General features: G+C 40.6%; 1 protein-coding gene across 4 annotated transcripts in view; it reads right to left on the bottom strand.

Moving 5' to 3' along the window:
* The window catches only part of adgrb2 (adhesion G protein-coupled receptor B2), a 161668-nt gene that overhangs the window by 68988 nt on the left and 74919 nt on the right, over positions 1–17761 (bottom strand). For all 4 annotated transcript variants that reach the window (XM_037474375.2, XM_037474377.2, XM_037474378.2 and 1 more), the window contains exons 3-7: positions 14355–14438; positions 12639–12827; positions 5259–5420; positions 1435–1599; positions 1144–1308 (exon numbers count right to left, since the gene is read on the bottom strand). In XM_037474375.2, the coding sequence (XP_037330272.2) occupies positions 1144–1308; positions 1435–1599; positions 5259–5420; positions 12639–12827; positions 14355–14438 (765 nt within the window). The remainder of the gene's footprint in view (positions 1–1143; positions 1309–1434; positions 1600–5258; positions 5421–12638; positions 12828–14354; positions 14439–17761) is intronic.

The following is a 17761-nucleotide window of genomic DNA, read 5'->3' as shown; positions in this document are numbered from 1 at the left end:
CCAAAAACAAGATTCAAATCAATGTTCTCCTGCTGCAGCTCCCAATCTTATTCCCTTGTACATTTCTCAGTGCTCTCTATCAGTGTCACTGCCTCGGTACAGTGTCTCATTCCCTCTTCATCTTAGCCCTTCTCTTTATTCATCTATTTTCCCCCTCCCTTCTCTTTCATAACCCTGATGAAAAATCGGGGGAGAGCACTCTGAAGATATTCCGGTGGGGAGGGAGAGGGGGGGAGGGTGGCAGACGAATGTTGGCAGCATCGATGCAGAGAGATGAAGAGGGACGCAGACGGAGGAGAGAGGGAGAGAGAGAGAGAGAGAGAGAGATGCTGAAAGCTAGAAAATGTGATATGATGTTCCCCCTGAAATGCCAACAGATGAGATCCCCGTCTTGTGTAAAAGAGGTTTGGGAGCTACTCAAAACAAAGAGGTCATGGAGGAGGCTGCACTCAGAAGATTATTATTTGTAGCTTGTCGGAGCTCAGAGCAACCAAATACACATGTGGCATTCGGGCTTGTACAGAAAATGCACTTTCATTTTAAAAACCGCACACAACGCTTCAGTCAAAAGGTATGCTTATTAAAACACACTATTTTCTGCAGCTGCTGACACTCTGACGTTAGACGTCTATCCCACTAACAGGCAGAGAAACAGAAAGAGTGAAAGCAAGCGAAAGACAGCAGGTGTGATGGAAACAATGTTAAAGAGGAGAGATATGAGGAGAAACGGAATACCCTCGCAGGTAACTTGAGAAGATACAGGGATAGCGCGACAAGGGGAGGAAGTGCGAAATCAATAACGAGGCAAATGTGGACGGGTAGGTGAATTGACAGACAAGAGGCGTAAAGATTAGAAGAAGACAGACATTGCAATCGGAGCCTTTGGCTGTGGTGCGAACCACTGGGAATCACTTTCATTCTGCCAGAGAAAGTGTGAATTTGTATAGTTTGGGCTCACACAGATACGCACATGCGTTTCTCTCTTATAGGGATCAGCATGCCGAGAAATCCACCCACACAAAATAACAAAATGTCTCAGGCAAAAAGTGGTGTAGTATTGACACAGAGTTTTCAAGCATGACTAGTATGTACGTAGACCTACATAAGGATTTTCACTTATTTAACAAGCAAACACACACTGACCAGGGCACTTCTTCTCATTACAGGACCGGACCTCCTCTCCCGAGCCTTCGCACGGGGAGCCCTGCAGTCCGGTGCCTTCACACATCCTGAAGCGACGCTGGGAACCGGAGTCGCATGTCTTGCTGCAGAGACTCCAGTGGTTCCAGTTTCCCCAGTTACCTCCACCTGGAGCCCAACCGGGGAAGTCATGGGAGCGGGGGAGGAGTAAGGGTAGCAGGGAACATGAGACCCGTGTGTAAAGTTGAAAAAATAATGGATGGTGCCAAACTAATGCATAATAAGACACCTTACCACTGCAGGAAGGGTTGGTGCATTCCCTGCTCTCCTGGTGGGGGCCCTTACATTCGGCCCAGCCGTGCACCGACGCACTGCAGCGCCTCTGCCTCTGCTCGCTTCCCGTGTTACAAGTCACGCTGCACCTCGACCAAAGCCCCCACTCCAACCACTGGCCCTCCACTGAACAGAGGGGGGCAGGGGGGGGAGTAGATGTGGAGGGACACACAGGGATTTCGGGATAAATTGATTTATGAAGGAGGCAAAAGAAAAAGGCACAAAGGGAGAGGAGACAGGACAGAAGAATGAGTACAAGTTAAAAGACTATAAATCAATTGAAGAGGCGATTTGTTTTTTTCCATAGATAGCAACAAAACAACACACTTTATGTTGCTACGGACATTTTAAATAGTTTTTAAATGCTTGATGAAATAGCTGATTGCAATTCCTTTCATGCTGTGTTCACAAGAGTTGACACAGACTACAGATGTTGTATTTTCATTTTCAGTGTAATTAGAAAGGCAACTGATTTCAACGCTTAAGTCATGTAGAAATAGACAAATGAAACCAACTCATTAATAATAGAATCCAGCACTTCCTGTCAGACCAGGCTGGAATACCAAACCACTTCACCAAAGACTGATCACACGCACAGGTGTAATTAAAGCCATAACCGTCACCTTTATTAAGGGAGCAGTGACGGTGTAATTGAGTTGTCGAATGAAATATGCAAAATCCCAAAGAAATATGATAAACACAAAAAGGGAGATTAATCATTTATTGTGAGTGCAGGAAACATCTTTTGGTTTGTCATCAACTTCGAGGCTGGTTACAAGACAAATCTGAGGACCTGTGTCACAGAAAAGAACACAATGTTCTTCGGTGAAAATCAGCAGATGGAAATATGTGACGAATAAATTGCTGTATAGGTCTTTGAGTTAGGTGTTTCACATTTTTGGTTAAGTCAAAATTTGACAAATAAACCAATTACAGACCTGTGACCATAACTATTGATATTTCAGAATACTGTTGATTAAAGGGACAGTAGTATCGTTTTTTTGGTGACAATACATCTTCCTCCAAAATGTACTGAATGGTTAACGTCATTCTAGTTGAATGAAAAAGGATGCATGGATGAGGAAGGCGGTCTTTAGCCTTGCAAGCTTCTCTGTAGGTTATGTATGATTGAACAGTAGTCTTATTTTTCTTTCTATTTGAACAAGAAAAGCAATTCAAAGTGAGACCTGTTCTTTTTCTCCCTGGTGAGAGTGATATATCGAGGCACACATTTTAACCTACACACAGGGGCTTTAGGTAGCAGATAAGGTGAAATACAGCGTGGTGTAAATGTATTTGTCTGGTTCTCCCAAGTGGGAAAGCATTGCCAACTCTCCTTGGTAATGTGGTCAATCAAGCAGCGTGCGGCTGTTACTGTGCTGGTAACAGCACTGTGTACGGGATGACATTCACCAAATGAGCAGAGGGAGCATGAGTGAGCTTGAATCTAAGTGTGAACGTGACATTTCCCAGAGTCGTACTCTGATTAACTAAAGTGACAGGTCTGGAACAGCTTCCAAACACAAGAATAAACCATCTCATCCTCTTCCCTTCACTGTGAAAACACTTGCTCCTTGAAAAATGCTGGAATGTTGCAGAAATGAGTGGTGATTGTAAACAACTTTTGCAGAAGTAGCAAAATAATTGATTTTCAATTTGTAAGTTAATATTATAAGAACTGATGAAATAAAATTAATTATTCAGACGAAACCTCATAAAGCAAGCAAAAATATATCGGCCTAAGTGTCAAATTTGTACAAACTGTACAGTGGAAATCATTAGTCAGTTAAAGAATGTAAGTATATGATTCGCAGTGAGATCCAATCACAGACACACACATGTGCACACACACGGGATCCATCAAAGCTCTCGTTTCTATACATGGCAGTTTCTGCCAAAAGGGCTATGATGGTATTTCAAAGTGCCACTGCCTTTGAACTCCTCAAAGCACACTGTATCTCTTGTGGAAGATTCACATACTCATACATAAACACATAAACCGTATGAGGACACTCATACAAAGATTTCCTGAAGGCCCTTGAAGGAACAGCCTCTCCTTTTCCCAAACGCTCTATTTCTATCCCTGTTCCCAAAACAGCATGGCAAAACATCCCAGAGGCGAGACTTTGGATTATGTTGTCTCCCTATTCCTCCCTCTTTGAGACATAACTTTGCAGCCTATTTGTCTGGCAATAGGGATATTTTTGCTTCATTTAAATATTAACACTATAGAAAATCTTGCTTTGAAAAACATAAAAAAATAAAAAGCTCAATAAATATATATTGGTAGTTTTGGAGTGAGAGAACAGAAAAAAGGCAAAACCAGGCTCCAGCAGCGTTCACACATATATAAATATATATATACAGTAGGATACCTAAGCAGCAATAAATAAAAAGCACTTACCCTGGGATAATTGCTCAGCTGTGAGGGATTACATTCTATACACGCAGTCTCACTCAAACTGAAATCAATTCAGGAAATAAAAAGGTTGTTGTTGAGAAAAGCTGCCACCAATTTCGAAATGAACAGTCTTGTGTTTTAGTGTCGGTGCATCCATTAATGCCATTATCCCAATGCTATGTAGAGACCATTCTCAATCTGCCAACAAAGACAGCGTGTATCAATTAAAATCACTGAAATAAATACTCCCTTCTAATGCCAATGCTTTCAAAGTAAGTGGTTTGCTAATGGGATGCTTGAGATACAACATTTGAATTGTACGGTGGCAGTGAGAATGCCACGGGTGTACTTTAAGTGTTGAAATGCCATAGGTTTCTCCTTTGGGCCAGATTTAGACTGTGTTCTTTCAAATGAGTGGCTGAGGTTGGCTAGAATTTACCCTACTAGAGGAGTCTTCACCTCTACATATGTTCTGTGAGAGGCTGCAGAAGTCATTGTTCGGAACCTGCCTGGCTGTCTTTTGACAGTCTGCTCTATTGAGATGTGATTTAAGTCCTTTTTTTACCTTTTCTCAATGCAACCTGAAAAAGATGTTTCAGCATGCCAAATTGAAATGAAGTGCTTTGGTACACTTGCCATGAGAATTAGATGGGGCTGCTCCAGTAACGTACGGATGTTTGTTTAGGTGTGTTGCCCTAACAGGTAACCTCGAGACAACAACAGACCTTCACCGCAGGACTCCCTCGGCAATCAAAACCAAATCCAAGTCCAAACAAAAGGCTTCGTCTGGTTATGACCGCTCAGGATGGCGGAGTGAAAAAACCCCGCTGAGAATCCCATGGCTTACCAAAAATGAATATGGAAGTAAGAGACACATTGAAGATGAGAATTTGGGTATCTCCATTAGTATGCTTGATACACCCAAGCCTAAATTTGTATTGTATTTTTTGATATCTGCCATAATCGCAAGGAAACAAGGTGCAAACAAATAGTGGATAAAAACTTTTTTAAACAGCAGGCAAAATGTAACAAAAAGGAGAAGGAATGAACAAATTGAGTAAAACGTTTGAGAATTAAAAGCCTTATTATATCCGATACAGAGAAAGAAAATCATAAAAAAAAAAAATGTGCCACTTTTACACCCAAGAGCAGCAAGTTATTACAGTCGGCATGATGTGACATGGATTAGCATTAGTCCTGACCTTGGCAGGAGAAACAGTAAATTGGTCACCGTCTGCCCTGGAAAAGCTCTAATGGAAGAAAAAAGTGTAGTCACTCTGATCCTTGTGATTTGGAGGAAAACAAAGAAAAAGTCATGCATGAGCAGGCGGAGAGGCAAAGAGTGAGAAACTGGGTGTGTGATGTAAATGGGTATGGTACTAACCAGGACACACTGCTATGTTGCAGAGTTTGGTCTGAATCTCGGGCCGTCCACAAGCCACTGCAACGCCTTCCTTTACACACTTCCTGGTTCGCGTCCTGGAGCCCCGCCCACAGGTCACAGAGCACAGACTCCATAACGACCACTCCTCCCACAGCCCATGCACTGCAAACACCCACAAACGCACAACATGGGAATGAGGAATGAGGGAGGGAGGGTTCGGAGCATCCAATTGCAGGCACGGGGGTTTTGAGAATGAGAGAAACATGAGATATTAAATAAGTCCAAGCACATTCCTCAAAAAAAAAAAAAAAAAAAAAAACCTGAATGAGGTTACCTTCAAACCTGCACAAAACCAATCTAGTGCTATTGGAAAAGAAGCACTGAGAATGATGCTGCACTTATAAGCTGCTACATGGAAAGAAATGGAGGTTAGGAATGAATATATTCGGCATTTAAGGTAATGCATCCCCGGGCATGACAGGGAAATGTGGTGTGTTTGCCTCTGCAATATTCAGAGCCTTCAGTAATTAGTGAGTTCTGCCTTCGTTGTGTTTCCTCTTTCTACCACATGCCCAACTATTTCTTTGCAACATTTGACAATGAAATAATTTATATATAATCAAAATAGAGTAAATGATGAAAAACGAGTTACAAAAAAAAAAAAACGTTGCAGATAATGAATGTAGTTTTACTCAAAGTAAGATCTCGCAGAAATAGGTCTACTTGATCCGTGTTTTGATACTGGTAGATTTTGCCGCAAACAATGGCTTAAATAACCGATTTGAGATGGTAGAAACAATAACCGAGACGATCAAAGACATGTTCAATGGGAAACTCCAAAGATAGCGAAGTTTAATTAGTAATTTTTTAACAAAATGTCGAACGTCAAGAGATTCATATCTGATGGACGTGTGAGATTATAAACAGATTTCAAAGAAAAAATATTTGGTCTAATAAAGTTAAAAACTCACAGGCCAGAAAATGGAGGGACTTTTTTTTTTAAACAATATTTCTGGAAGAAATGTCGAGCCACAGGAGTTTAAGCTATGTTGAATGAGAGGAAAGAGAGGGGAGAGGACTTGGGGAGATGCTAGAAGAAAAATAGAAAGCAAGATGTAGAGATGGGGAGGTACAGAGGGAGATAAAGTTAGAGACAGCAGGATGGATATTGCTGCTCCTGTGTTGAGCAAAGCTAAATAAATCATGGCAATAAATAATTAAGTCTACTCTGTGAAGGAAGGCTCAGAGGAGGAGTAGAAGGCTCAGAGAGAAGATGACGGTGGTATTAGAAAGTACGGAAACACAAGGAGCACATAAATGCAGATATATAGTTAAATTCAGCACAATATGGTATCTGTGCTATAAGTTGTAAAGAAAAAAAGAAAAAAACATTTGCGTAACATTTGAGTACAGCTGATCATAATGGAATGATCTTTCAGCTCATTTGCCTTGTTAAACTTGAGTCCAATGTTGGCACCAGTTATTTTTAAATTAAAACTTTAATTTTAAAAAGTTTAATTTTATATGAATACACACACAACTTATACGCAATTAAGCCATCAATAAGTAATTAAGCCCTAAACTTGAAGTAATGTTTAGTTTAAGTCATACTGTGGCAAACAACTATTCCCAATTTCATTTATTTTAAATGGATCGTTACATGGCTCAACAGTCAGAGCCATTAAATAAAGCTTTGTTAGCTTTTAAATTGCAATTTAGTAACAAATCTGTTGAAGGTCTTCTGTGGAGAAGTTGTTCAAGTATTTTAATGCAGGATCGTGGCAATAGTTTTGTGCTGAACTACTTATGCCAACATATGTTGATGTTAAACTTGGGACAAGATTTATTTTGAGAAAATGCAATTTAATGAGTCAACAGGCACGCTCAAGGTGGAAGCAGATACTTCGCGAAACATTCTTAAGCAACAGAAGTAGCGTATTTTCGCGACTATAAGGCGCACTGGATTATAAGGCGCACCTTCAAAGAATCGCCTATTGTAGAACTATTTTCCTATAAAGGGCACACCGGATTATAAGGCGCATAGAATAGAAGATACTGCAGTAAAACGTTTGACTGGGGCTGCGTTATGCATCCACTAGATCGGGCTGTGCTAAATCAAACTTTATTAAGCGTTCTGAAAACTCTTCACTCCCATGGTAACGTTGTTCAAACGTTAATGTGGATATTAACAATATCTCTGAACCTCCAACTTTTGTTCTTGATTAATGAAAACATTATTGGCAAATGCTTTCGTGCATCGTGCACCGAGAGGCAGCGCTGGAACAGACGGTGGCGCCTTGCGGCGGACCGTCAGCTCGATCCAGAGATCCAACTACGAGCTTTTTAACTAGCTTTAATATACGCTGTTGGAGCTGGAATTACCGCGGCTGCTGGCACCAGACTTGCCCTCCAATGGATCCTCGTTAACCAGTATGGATCAACCAATTGAGCCATATATATGGCGCTCCGGATTATACGGTGAGAAAAAAAAGGATTTTAAGTGCGCCTTATAGTCGCGAAAATACGGTAAGTTGATATAAGAAACTTAAAAAAACAATACAAATCCGTCAGTTATCTTGTCCACTACGTTAATATTTTTATTTTTGCATCAACAGCAGAGGATTGAAATACATCACGTATTCATCTGAATCCATATCTCTCAGACCCAATATAAGCGTATCTGAAGTCTGACGGCAAAACCAATCAATTAGCCTATAAAATCCAGCTGCAGGCAGCTTTTGGACAAAGACACATTAAAAGGAGAATATATCAATTGGATACGGCAAGAAGGGTCAAAGCACATAAGCAAACTAAAGAGCGAACGTGATATAAATGTCTTCAGATGCTGGGTTATGTGGTATTGCAATACCTTTTAGCGAGTAGTGAAATCGGTATACTGATATTTCCAGTCACATACAAAAAGAAGTATACGGCTATTGTGTCAATTCTCTACATCATGACACCAGCATCTATAAGATCTCCTGTTAGATCAGCTGTGCACGTTACAAGGGGAGTTATGTCAGCAGGGTTTTAGTCACAGAAGGAGGTTGAAAAGAGCATGTTTACAGCAGCGAGCACACAGAATAAAATAATTTAATAACACAATGTTCAGCGGTAAGCCAACCACAAAGGGATATCTCTGTGTCTCATAACAGAGTGAAAATCAACTTTAAAGATCTGAAAATTCCCATCTGTGAGAGTTAGATTCAAGTTACGTAGCTAAAAAATGTGCAAAAAAAAGAAGCACAAAGAGCCCAATGACTCACTTCCAATGGCGCCCGCTTGATACAAATGAAAGCATGCTCAAATAAAAGATAAAATGTCAACTTCATTCATTTAAACAAATTCTTACAAACAAGGTCAAAGATTTGCATCGCCAGAAAGCATTTTTCAAAATATATTATGATTTTGATTACTTATTTCCAGCTTTTTCAAAAGCATGGTATTAAACATGAATCATATTGATCGCAAAAATGTTCTTCTTACATCATCAGGCAGTATTATTAAGCATTTTATGTCATAGGCTGTGTGCCTTTATATCTTTGTGCGTTTGCCATATGCATGATTCTGCACAGACTCCGTGACTGCATCCTTGAATGCCCCCTCAGTCTCCAGCTAAAATGATTATGGGAAGAGTGATGTTGCAGCGTTTGACTACGCACTGACCCAGACATACTGTATTCATAATGCGCCATTGTTCAACTCTGTGTTTTAAATGTCACTGAATCTATAGCAAATGAGCAGAAGCTAAATAGAACCAAAAGAGGGGAACTACTTCACTTGGCACGCTTTGGGGCATGAATGCATTCTACTTCGGTGCACTTTCTTTAAAAAAAAAAAAAGAAAATTGTAATTTGCCAGACCAATTAAAGCCTAGTTTGCTTTGTCAAGTGCCAGACCATTACTTAAAATTGATTATATGTATAACCTTAACTTTGGAGTTTTACCCATGAAAAAAATGAGGAAAAAAATATCCATTTTGACTTCATTGGCTTTCTGTCCAAGCTTCTTTGATGTTCCCTAACTCTTGCAAACCAACATTCACACAAGCACAGAGATGTGCCCAGAGACATATCCACCCACACAACATACCCGTTCTCATAAGTCCTAGTTTGAGCACCGACACAAATAAACGGTAAAAAGCAGAACAGAAAATTCTGGCATTAGGATGGTCTGGGAGAAACTTTGAAACAACGTGTACATCAATGTTGCCTGTGTGCAAATACAATTGTGAGTATGTTTCTAATTGAAAAAAAATGTATCAGTATGAAGCAGTGACAAGGATCTGTGCTCAAAAAACAGATTGATTGTGAGCGTTGGGTTTAACGATCACTGTGCCCGTGTATATATAATCCATCCATAGCATTAACTGATTTATAGAGTAAACATACTGGCAACATTATTTACATTGAAATTGTTAAAAATAGTTAGTGTTGTTTTAGTATTTGGATGGATTGGAAGTTGAAACGATTTCAGTCATGATTAAAGTGCCTGTGTGCGTTTCTGTGTCTGCCTCTGTGTATTGTTCTGTATGTATTTGTTTAACTGGCTACGAAGAACACAAAGCTTAAATCCAGCAGCAAAGAGATCAGGCAATCAAACAAACAAAGGATTCTAGCGCAAATTAAGTCAAAGTAGAAAGAAAAATAGGATTGTTAAAATAATTAAAGACTTAAGTCTCCTTCATACCACCCTCACGTTCCCAGTCTGTTTGAATTTGATGTGATTCCATTCAGGCAATCCCAAGAGTGCCCCTACAGCCCTCCACAACCACATCAGAAAACATCAGAGGAGTTGAGGAAGAATTAAATAATAAACGGAACATAACCAGCAACCAATATCCCATCAAAGAGCGGCTGAGGGTATTTATATCGACACTGAATGGAAAATGAGGCACTTAGACATACAAATCGTGTTGGTACATCTGCATAAAAACAAGATTAGCATAGGCACCAACCGGGAAGGAAAACATCGCTTTTGCTTTCTTTCTTTTTTTTTTTTTCTTCATTCGGGGGGCAGTTGAGAAACATGAGTACAACACTGACCGACTCCTAACTAATGCATGAAAGCACACGTGCTCTAAATACAAAATGAAGTATACTTCATTATGTAGAATAGAACACCCAAAATTGCCTTTTAATTATAATGACAATTCACATACAACAATGGACAAAGCTAAAAAAACACCCACAATTTATGCCGACAAACAAACAGAGAAGGAAAACTAGGTATAAACATCATAAACACACACACACACACACACCTATCCTGTGCACAATGTACAGACAGACATATAAATGAATGCAGTATTTGCTTGCGGGTGAGTCGACAAAAATACTCAAGAGTGAGACGCCACATAAAGGAAGGTTGACTCGTACTTCAATCTATTAATCACCGTTTTTCACTGATATATGCACATATTTCCAGTGTATCAAGATAAGCGTATTAAACCCTGAGGATAATGCTTCCTACGAAACATTTCTCATCCACTAACTCTTAAGTAACTAATGGGCTCAAAGGTCTTGTCTAACGATGTGGCAGTATAAACGTAGCGGTTAAGCCCAGTGACGACGCCAGATGCTGTGACGCTGACATTTAGACAGCAGTCGCCCCACGTTTGCTTTGAGTTATCTGTCCCAAGGGAAGTTATGGTCATGACTTTTCATTTTACGGCCCCTATTCAAATGTAACAATGTTGTTATTAGAATGGGCGTGGAGGACGTTCACGCCGTCCTTCTGTAGGTATCATTGGGATCAGAGAGGTTAACCTTGAGACTAAGCCACTACATACCAGAGTAATGTGAGTGTTTTGTTTATACGGTTTAACAGCCAGGACATCGAAAAACTAGTTCTGCCATTATTGTTTCTAGACAAATAGCATATTTCCATTGGTTTCTGGTGGAGTTTTGGTCTTAAAAGAACTGCATTGATTTGGTATTGCACACTTGACTAACAAATAGTTTAAAAAAAAGAAGGAAAAGAACATGAATACAGACTTTGGTATATCAAGCATTTACCCTTGTCAAAACTTGCACCTATATCAACCACCCATTGACCAATGGGTCATGTGCTACTTTTGGATAATGCGGCCTCAAGCTGCTAACTTCAAGCATGAAGGAGGAGCAGGCTACAGAGATCCCATCCATGTTTTCTTATCTTTCTTTATCTTTAAACCTGTGAGATCTAGTATGGTAATATTGTTTAAAAATAAATATACGTTTGCTTGTCTGCAGAATAAGTAAAACAAATATGGCATGAGTTTGCTATAATCTACAGTGACTCGACCAAAAAGGTTATTTCTGAATTCTGGTGGTTGGGGACTGAGTATAAGCAGAGGAGGGACGTAGTCCGGGTGGAGAGAGAGCCAGCGCCATACAGGATTCCAGTTCAATTGCAATCAGCGCATCCAATCAAACCCGAGCAGGAGAGGCGGTACTTCACTATTTCATCTAGTAACTCTGGCAATCAAACCAGAGCTGAACTCAACATTATTCAGGATGAGTAGTACACAGTCCCTCAGCGAATTTATCCAGCCTGATTGTGTTGTATGCTGCGGAGGAAGAAAGGATGAGGTGCTCTCCTTTGTGCTATTGCCTCGGTGTAGCGAGCAGATACAGTTGAATAGACTCATCCTGAATGGCAGAGCGTGCATGCGGGTGACAATTGCAATTGATTGGTTGAATATACTTTGCATCTGCCATTGCATTTAAAACAACAACGAAAAATTGTGAAAACAAAATCTGTTGTAGCTGTGCATCTTGACGTGACTGAAGGGCATACTCAATCTGAAGGTTCTTTTCTCCTACACCGAGTTTAGATCATGTTGATGTGGATGAGCAGAGGCCATGTGTGTGTGTAGCCTACCTTCCTCCAAATTGTTGTAATTTTCATTATGTCTTCGTAAGCCTTCTTGTAAACAGAGAAGTAGTGTTGCACGGTGTACCGGTACTAGAAAGGTACCACGGTACCCTTACGCTGAAAACGGTACGGTTTTGAAGATTTTTAGTACGGGTACTTCATTAAGAAAGCACGCAACCAGAGCGCACTAAGTGTAAAAAGTTTTTATTTATTACTATCATAGATAAATACTCCAGTATCTTATTTGTGGTTTCGTATCGAAAGTATCGGGTATTGTAATATTTTGGCAGGCATAGTATCATGGCGATTTGCTAAGCAGAGCATTTATAGTTAGCAGTAGTAACAAGTCCATTACAGACAATGAAAAAAGATGGCGTGTCGTGCCCCAATTTCACTGCTCATCCATTTACTATGTGAACGAAAATACACTTAACAAAGAAACCTAAACAAATGTCATTCTTGTTGTGAGAAAACCCAACTGACCACTGAACTCGGCGATTGCTCAAAGGCGGGACAACGTACCTGAGCCTGTGCTCCCTGGTTCACCCGGACAGGTAGCGGTGTTGTTGCACATGCGAGTTTCCCGCAAGGCTCCGCTGCAGAGTGTCCCATAAGGAGAGGAGACGCATGATCGCGTCCTCACTTGCCAGCCTTGCCCACATGTGAGCGAACACACACTCCACTGGGACCACTCCTCTGCCGCGGGGTCACCTGAGGAGCAAGACGGTAGTGGACAGAAACAGGGTAATTTCCTACGATTCCACTTTCGTGATGCTAATGTTTCCACGAGTCAGGGAGAATGGAGAGTTAGAGGGAAAGATGTTGATGGGTACAGTTTGAGCTGGAAATCACATAAAACAATGGTGCTATGGAAAAAAGTTAATATGGTGGTCTTGTCAGTTTCTGATGTCATCATGAAAGTCTCGCACTGAGTTTGCACAAAAGTTTTATTCTATTGATCCCTGTAAACAATTCCTGTTGTTTTACTTTCTTTTTATCAACAGAAGTTAAAAAAATATATTGTAATATTACCACAAGACAATAAAACAAAAATAACTGTCCAGCACAAAAACCCGGAACTTTGTGGTAATAATAATAATCAACCAGTCTTTCTATAGTGTTATGGACATTTATAGTTTATAGACTTAAGTTAAGAGAACACAGGAGCATAATTTGTTGTATAAAATAACTTTTATATTTATATGCTTCTATAGGTTTTTCCAGTGTATTGTTTTGACACAGCCTGCCGTGTGTCACTTTATCAACCCCCAATACACAACGATCCTGCACACATTATAATTATGGACAATGTGTAATTTGAATCAAGCCCCTTATGTGAATAACCTTGATTGCATTTTCATATGAATGGTGATTCTGTTGGTAGGTTCAACAACATTAATCCTCGTGAAATTATGGTAACACGTACTAAAAGGGGCCATATGCCAAAAAAAGGATGTTAATATATAACATTTGAGCGTTTTGAGTTTCATGGGGAGCTGACGAGTGTGTCCCATTGTTCCCCGAGATGCGCCCTTTAAAATAAAAAAACCCAAGCGTCAAGCCATTTCCCGTTGTTTTTTCCAAATTGTTTATGAGCGCTGTGTCCTTTGATAGGGGCGTCGTCACATGGCAAAGAAGGAAATCAAATTAATTGCATGTCCGTTAATCGCATTACATCTCCATTAACATGCCATGAGTCAGTGCTTAAGCTCATCACATATGCCTGCAGGAATGAAAGAATGGGGAGGAGGGTGTGAGAGAGGTTTTTTTTGGGGGGGGGGGGGGGGGGGAGCAGAGGAGAAGGACAACAACGAGCCAAGGGTTTCCCTGGCGGTAAGGAGCCCCTCCTCCATGCAGTGTGTGTGTGTGTGTGTGTGTGTGTGTGTGTGTGTGTGTGTGTGTGTGTGTGTGTGTAGGCACACATCACACTCGACTTAACCTGGTGGGGATGAAGCAGCCAACATGTTATGTAATGTAATGTATGTATAAGGCCAAACGTGTGATATCCTTTATATGTTCCATATCCTGAATAATTCATCTTCTCTTTTCCAATTGTATTAATTATGTGCATTTTTACAATCCACCTATGTGACAACTCTAGTTGACCTGGAGTTCAGGTAAATGTACAATGGTTATGCGAAGGAAGACTTTAATCTTCATTTCACATACGGTCTGTAAACATCAGGGTGGTGACGTCTGTTCCAGGCCACAAACTCTTGCACACATCACATTACTCACCGGTTTGTGCCTGAAACACACCTGGCTGGTCAGCTGATCGTGGCCTCTGGGTCTTCACCTTCAGATCATCGTCATCATATGGGTCTGAAAATTGATGAATGACAGGGTTTGGTCTCTTTTTCATTCCTTTTGATTTGTACAGGTCCAGTAATTCCTACGATTTTTTTAAACTGCGGCAGGCATGAACATAAAAGGGTCCTCATCAGCATCAACTTCCTCTTTGTACATCCAGTGCATTCAGGGAAGGCAAAAAAGCACGTTTTCGAGTGCATCCAAAACACGACTTTGGAAAATATAAATACAAACGCCTACAATTCCTTGGCTTGCTCCTTGTAGCAGAATATTTAAAGAACACTGTGATACATTTCAGCACACACCGTTTAGAAAAATAGAATATGAGGTCTGCAGTATAATATCAGAAATTGAGGAATTATATTTGGATATTGTTATTAGCTTAATGGCAAAACAAGGATTGTCGAGAAGAAATATATTTACTAAAATGTGTGTAAGCAAAGAAAGTAAGCAATCATTCTTTTTTGCTTTTTTGTGAAACTGTACAACATGAGTAACACAGGAAAAAAAGCCTGCGTCTTATAAACCAGTGGGTGGATTTGAAGAGGAACACCTTCAACTCGGTGAGTGAGCATTAGTTAAAAGTGTACAATTGCCTAGAGAGAAAGTACGGGGAAAGCAAATCAAGCAACACATCCAAGTCGGTTTTATCTCAATTGTTAAAAACATACGGAGGCGCGAGCGCAGCCTGTTCTGAATCTGTGAAAATGGATTTGTAGGCTTAGTTTCAGCAACCCAAGACTTAATCAAATCCCTCAGGAGGGAAACAATCTTTGATTTAGCAGATCCTTTTCACTTGGGTACTTCTCGCCCATGGGATTCTTTGCAGCGGTTTGTATTAATCACACAAGGCAGAAGAGACATACCCCGTGTCTAAGGTACATTATCTTCCCGGAAAGTGCTAGTGTGTGCTTATTAGATTACAGAGCGCAAAAGGGATTGATACTGAAATTGTCTCGCATTAGTTCCTAACTTGGGAGTTGACCCGAGGAAGAACAAAAACACATGCGCGCTTAATTCGACCTCCCGTATGTCCCAATACACACTAGCATGAATCCCTTGGAAAAGCTCGCTCATGATGGACCATTGCAAACTACCGTCTAAATTGGCCTTTTGTAACCAACAACTTGTTTTCGTCCTCAATCTCTTTCAATAATACCGTCTACTTAGACTCAATAACTCCCATTCCCTTGGTTCAACCGACGTTTTATTTAACGTCAACTACGGGTTTATCCTGTAAATGCAAGACGAACGTTAACATTACATATCTGGTTAAAACGACCTTCTGTCCTTCCAACGACTTACTTGTTTTAGACCATTATTACACACAACCTGAACATATAACTTTAGATGACCTGTAACTAGACTCAATAATCAGCCAACACTTTCGACACACCACTGCTTGCATCTGTCAAGTGACCCAAACACGCACCTGCGTCCAAGGCGACTTTCAGGGCCCCGGTTACTCGCGCTAAAATGCTAGCGCGCGAATAGCTAACTTCAGGCGAAGAATGCTAACGTTAGCTCTGGTTAGCTGTCCTCCGCCTCAGTACTAAACTAACTAACGTTAAACAACAAAACATGCCACCATAAAAGCGAGCGAACTAAGAATAAATATACATTGTGCGTGTGTGCTTCTCTCACCTGTAAATACATCACGACAGTAAAATACATATGTGCTTAAAGCGACTCCATGTCTCCCCCGATGCTGGTCTGGCTTAACGTTACTTGTTTGGGACCAGTATTACAGCGACAGTCATGCCCATCAAACCCGCTACTGCGACCTGGTGGCGGAAACGAGTATTGCCCTGCAGCTACTCCAGGGCAAAGTAGGTGCGTTCAAAAAAGTGCGTTGAAATAAGCAAATGGTGTACTCAAGTATTTTCAGAAGATAATTCAGATAATTTATTTTACCTCCTCACCTCATTCGTACGAAAAAGTCAGATTATTGTTTTATCAAGTTGAGAGTAAAGATGCATCTAGAAAGTGCTCTGGGATGTAGACCTACACGTATTTATTCACCATACATCCGTAAAAGCAACACACTGTGACAACCAAAAACATTAAAATTCATGCCAGGATGTAGTGAACCCCGATATTGTTGGTTCACATTACATTTTAGGTGGTGTCAAGTTTTCAACCAGCTCTAACACAAGCAATATGACACTTTGATCTTGGTGTCATTATTTGGTATTATAGCAATAATGTGCATATTCTTTTTATTTTGTTCACAAATACTCATAATAATGTAATAATGAAAAGTCTGCAGGGGAGTTTTCAAAAAATTAAAAAATAAGTATCAGCATTAAACACTAATACGCTACAGCTGATAAAATATGCATGACGGTCATAATTTCGGCAGACGAGGTTTGGGCTGGAACTCGATATCCTCCTGCTGTTCTTTTTTTAGTGCCAGGAAGCTAACAGCCCATGCACATAGAAAAACATGAGCTGCTAACTCCACTGATCCACTGAAGTGAGTTTGGTTTAGGTTTAAGGAACGACTGACTACTGAGAGGATTTTTAGACAACGAGTCACATCAGCGAGATGACACTGCGACACGCCGGCCCCGATCTGGGCGTTTCCGAATCATTTCCTGGCAGAATGCGGCCTAAATTAAGGGCTGTGTGTGTGGGCCTATACTCTTCGCCTCTGTGCTTCTGAGACTCAGAGGTCAGTGAAGCAGGAGTAATGCCTCACATAATATGACCATTGAGGATTCCATTTCTCTCCATATCGTTATCTCTTTCTCTCTCTCTCTCTCTCTCTCTCTCTCCTTTAGGTCTACGGCCTAAAAGATCATCTAGATGGACACCTGAGTCGAAGGTAAAGATCAATATGGATAAACCCCCTGGGACCGCTGACCTTTTACAAAGCCCTCTATATTGTTTAATGTTGTGAACCGCACTTTAATGGACACATCATCGCACACTTCATCAAATCTTCTCCCACTCTCTCATCCCTACATTTTTTTTCGCCCATTTCAGCTTTTTCTTCATCTGCAGGGGAATCTATTTTCTATCCACAGCTGGTAAGGTAAGGTCTATAATCCTATGACCTGTTGGGAGCAGTGGCTTGATATTCTGCGTGTAGTAGAGCTGATGCTTTAGTGTCAGTGAGGGGAGAGTGCTTTTTATAATCTGGCCCCGACTAATGAAGAGATCACCGTTGCTTTGACAGCCGTGCAATGCAGTGCACAAACACTTTAAAGTAATGGGTCATCATCAATATCTTATGTAGTCAGTGAGGGCATTTGGGTGTATCCCTTGAAGATTCTACTAAAAGCCTTTTCTCTGAATCTATACAAATGATTTAGTAAGAATACTTGGAGTTG

Source organism: Pungitius pungitius, chromosome 17 (genome assembly GCF_949316345.1).
Source record: "Pungitius pungitius chromosome 17, fPunPun2.1, whole genome shotgun sequence".
NCBI lineage: Eukaryota > Metazoa > Chordata > Actinopteri > Perciformes > Gasterosteidae > Pungitius > Pungitius pungitius.
This window is presented reverse-complemented; position numbering and strand designations above follow the sequence as displayed.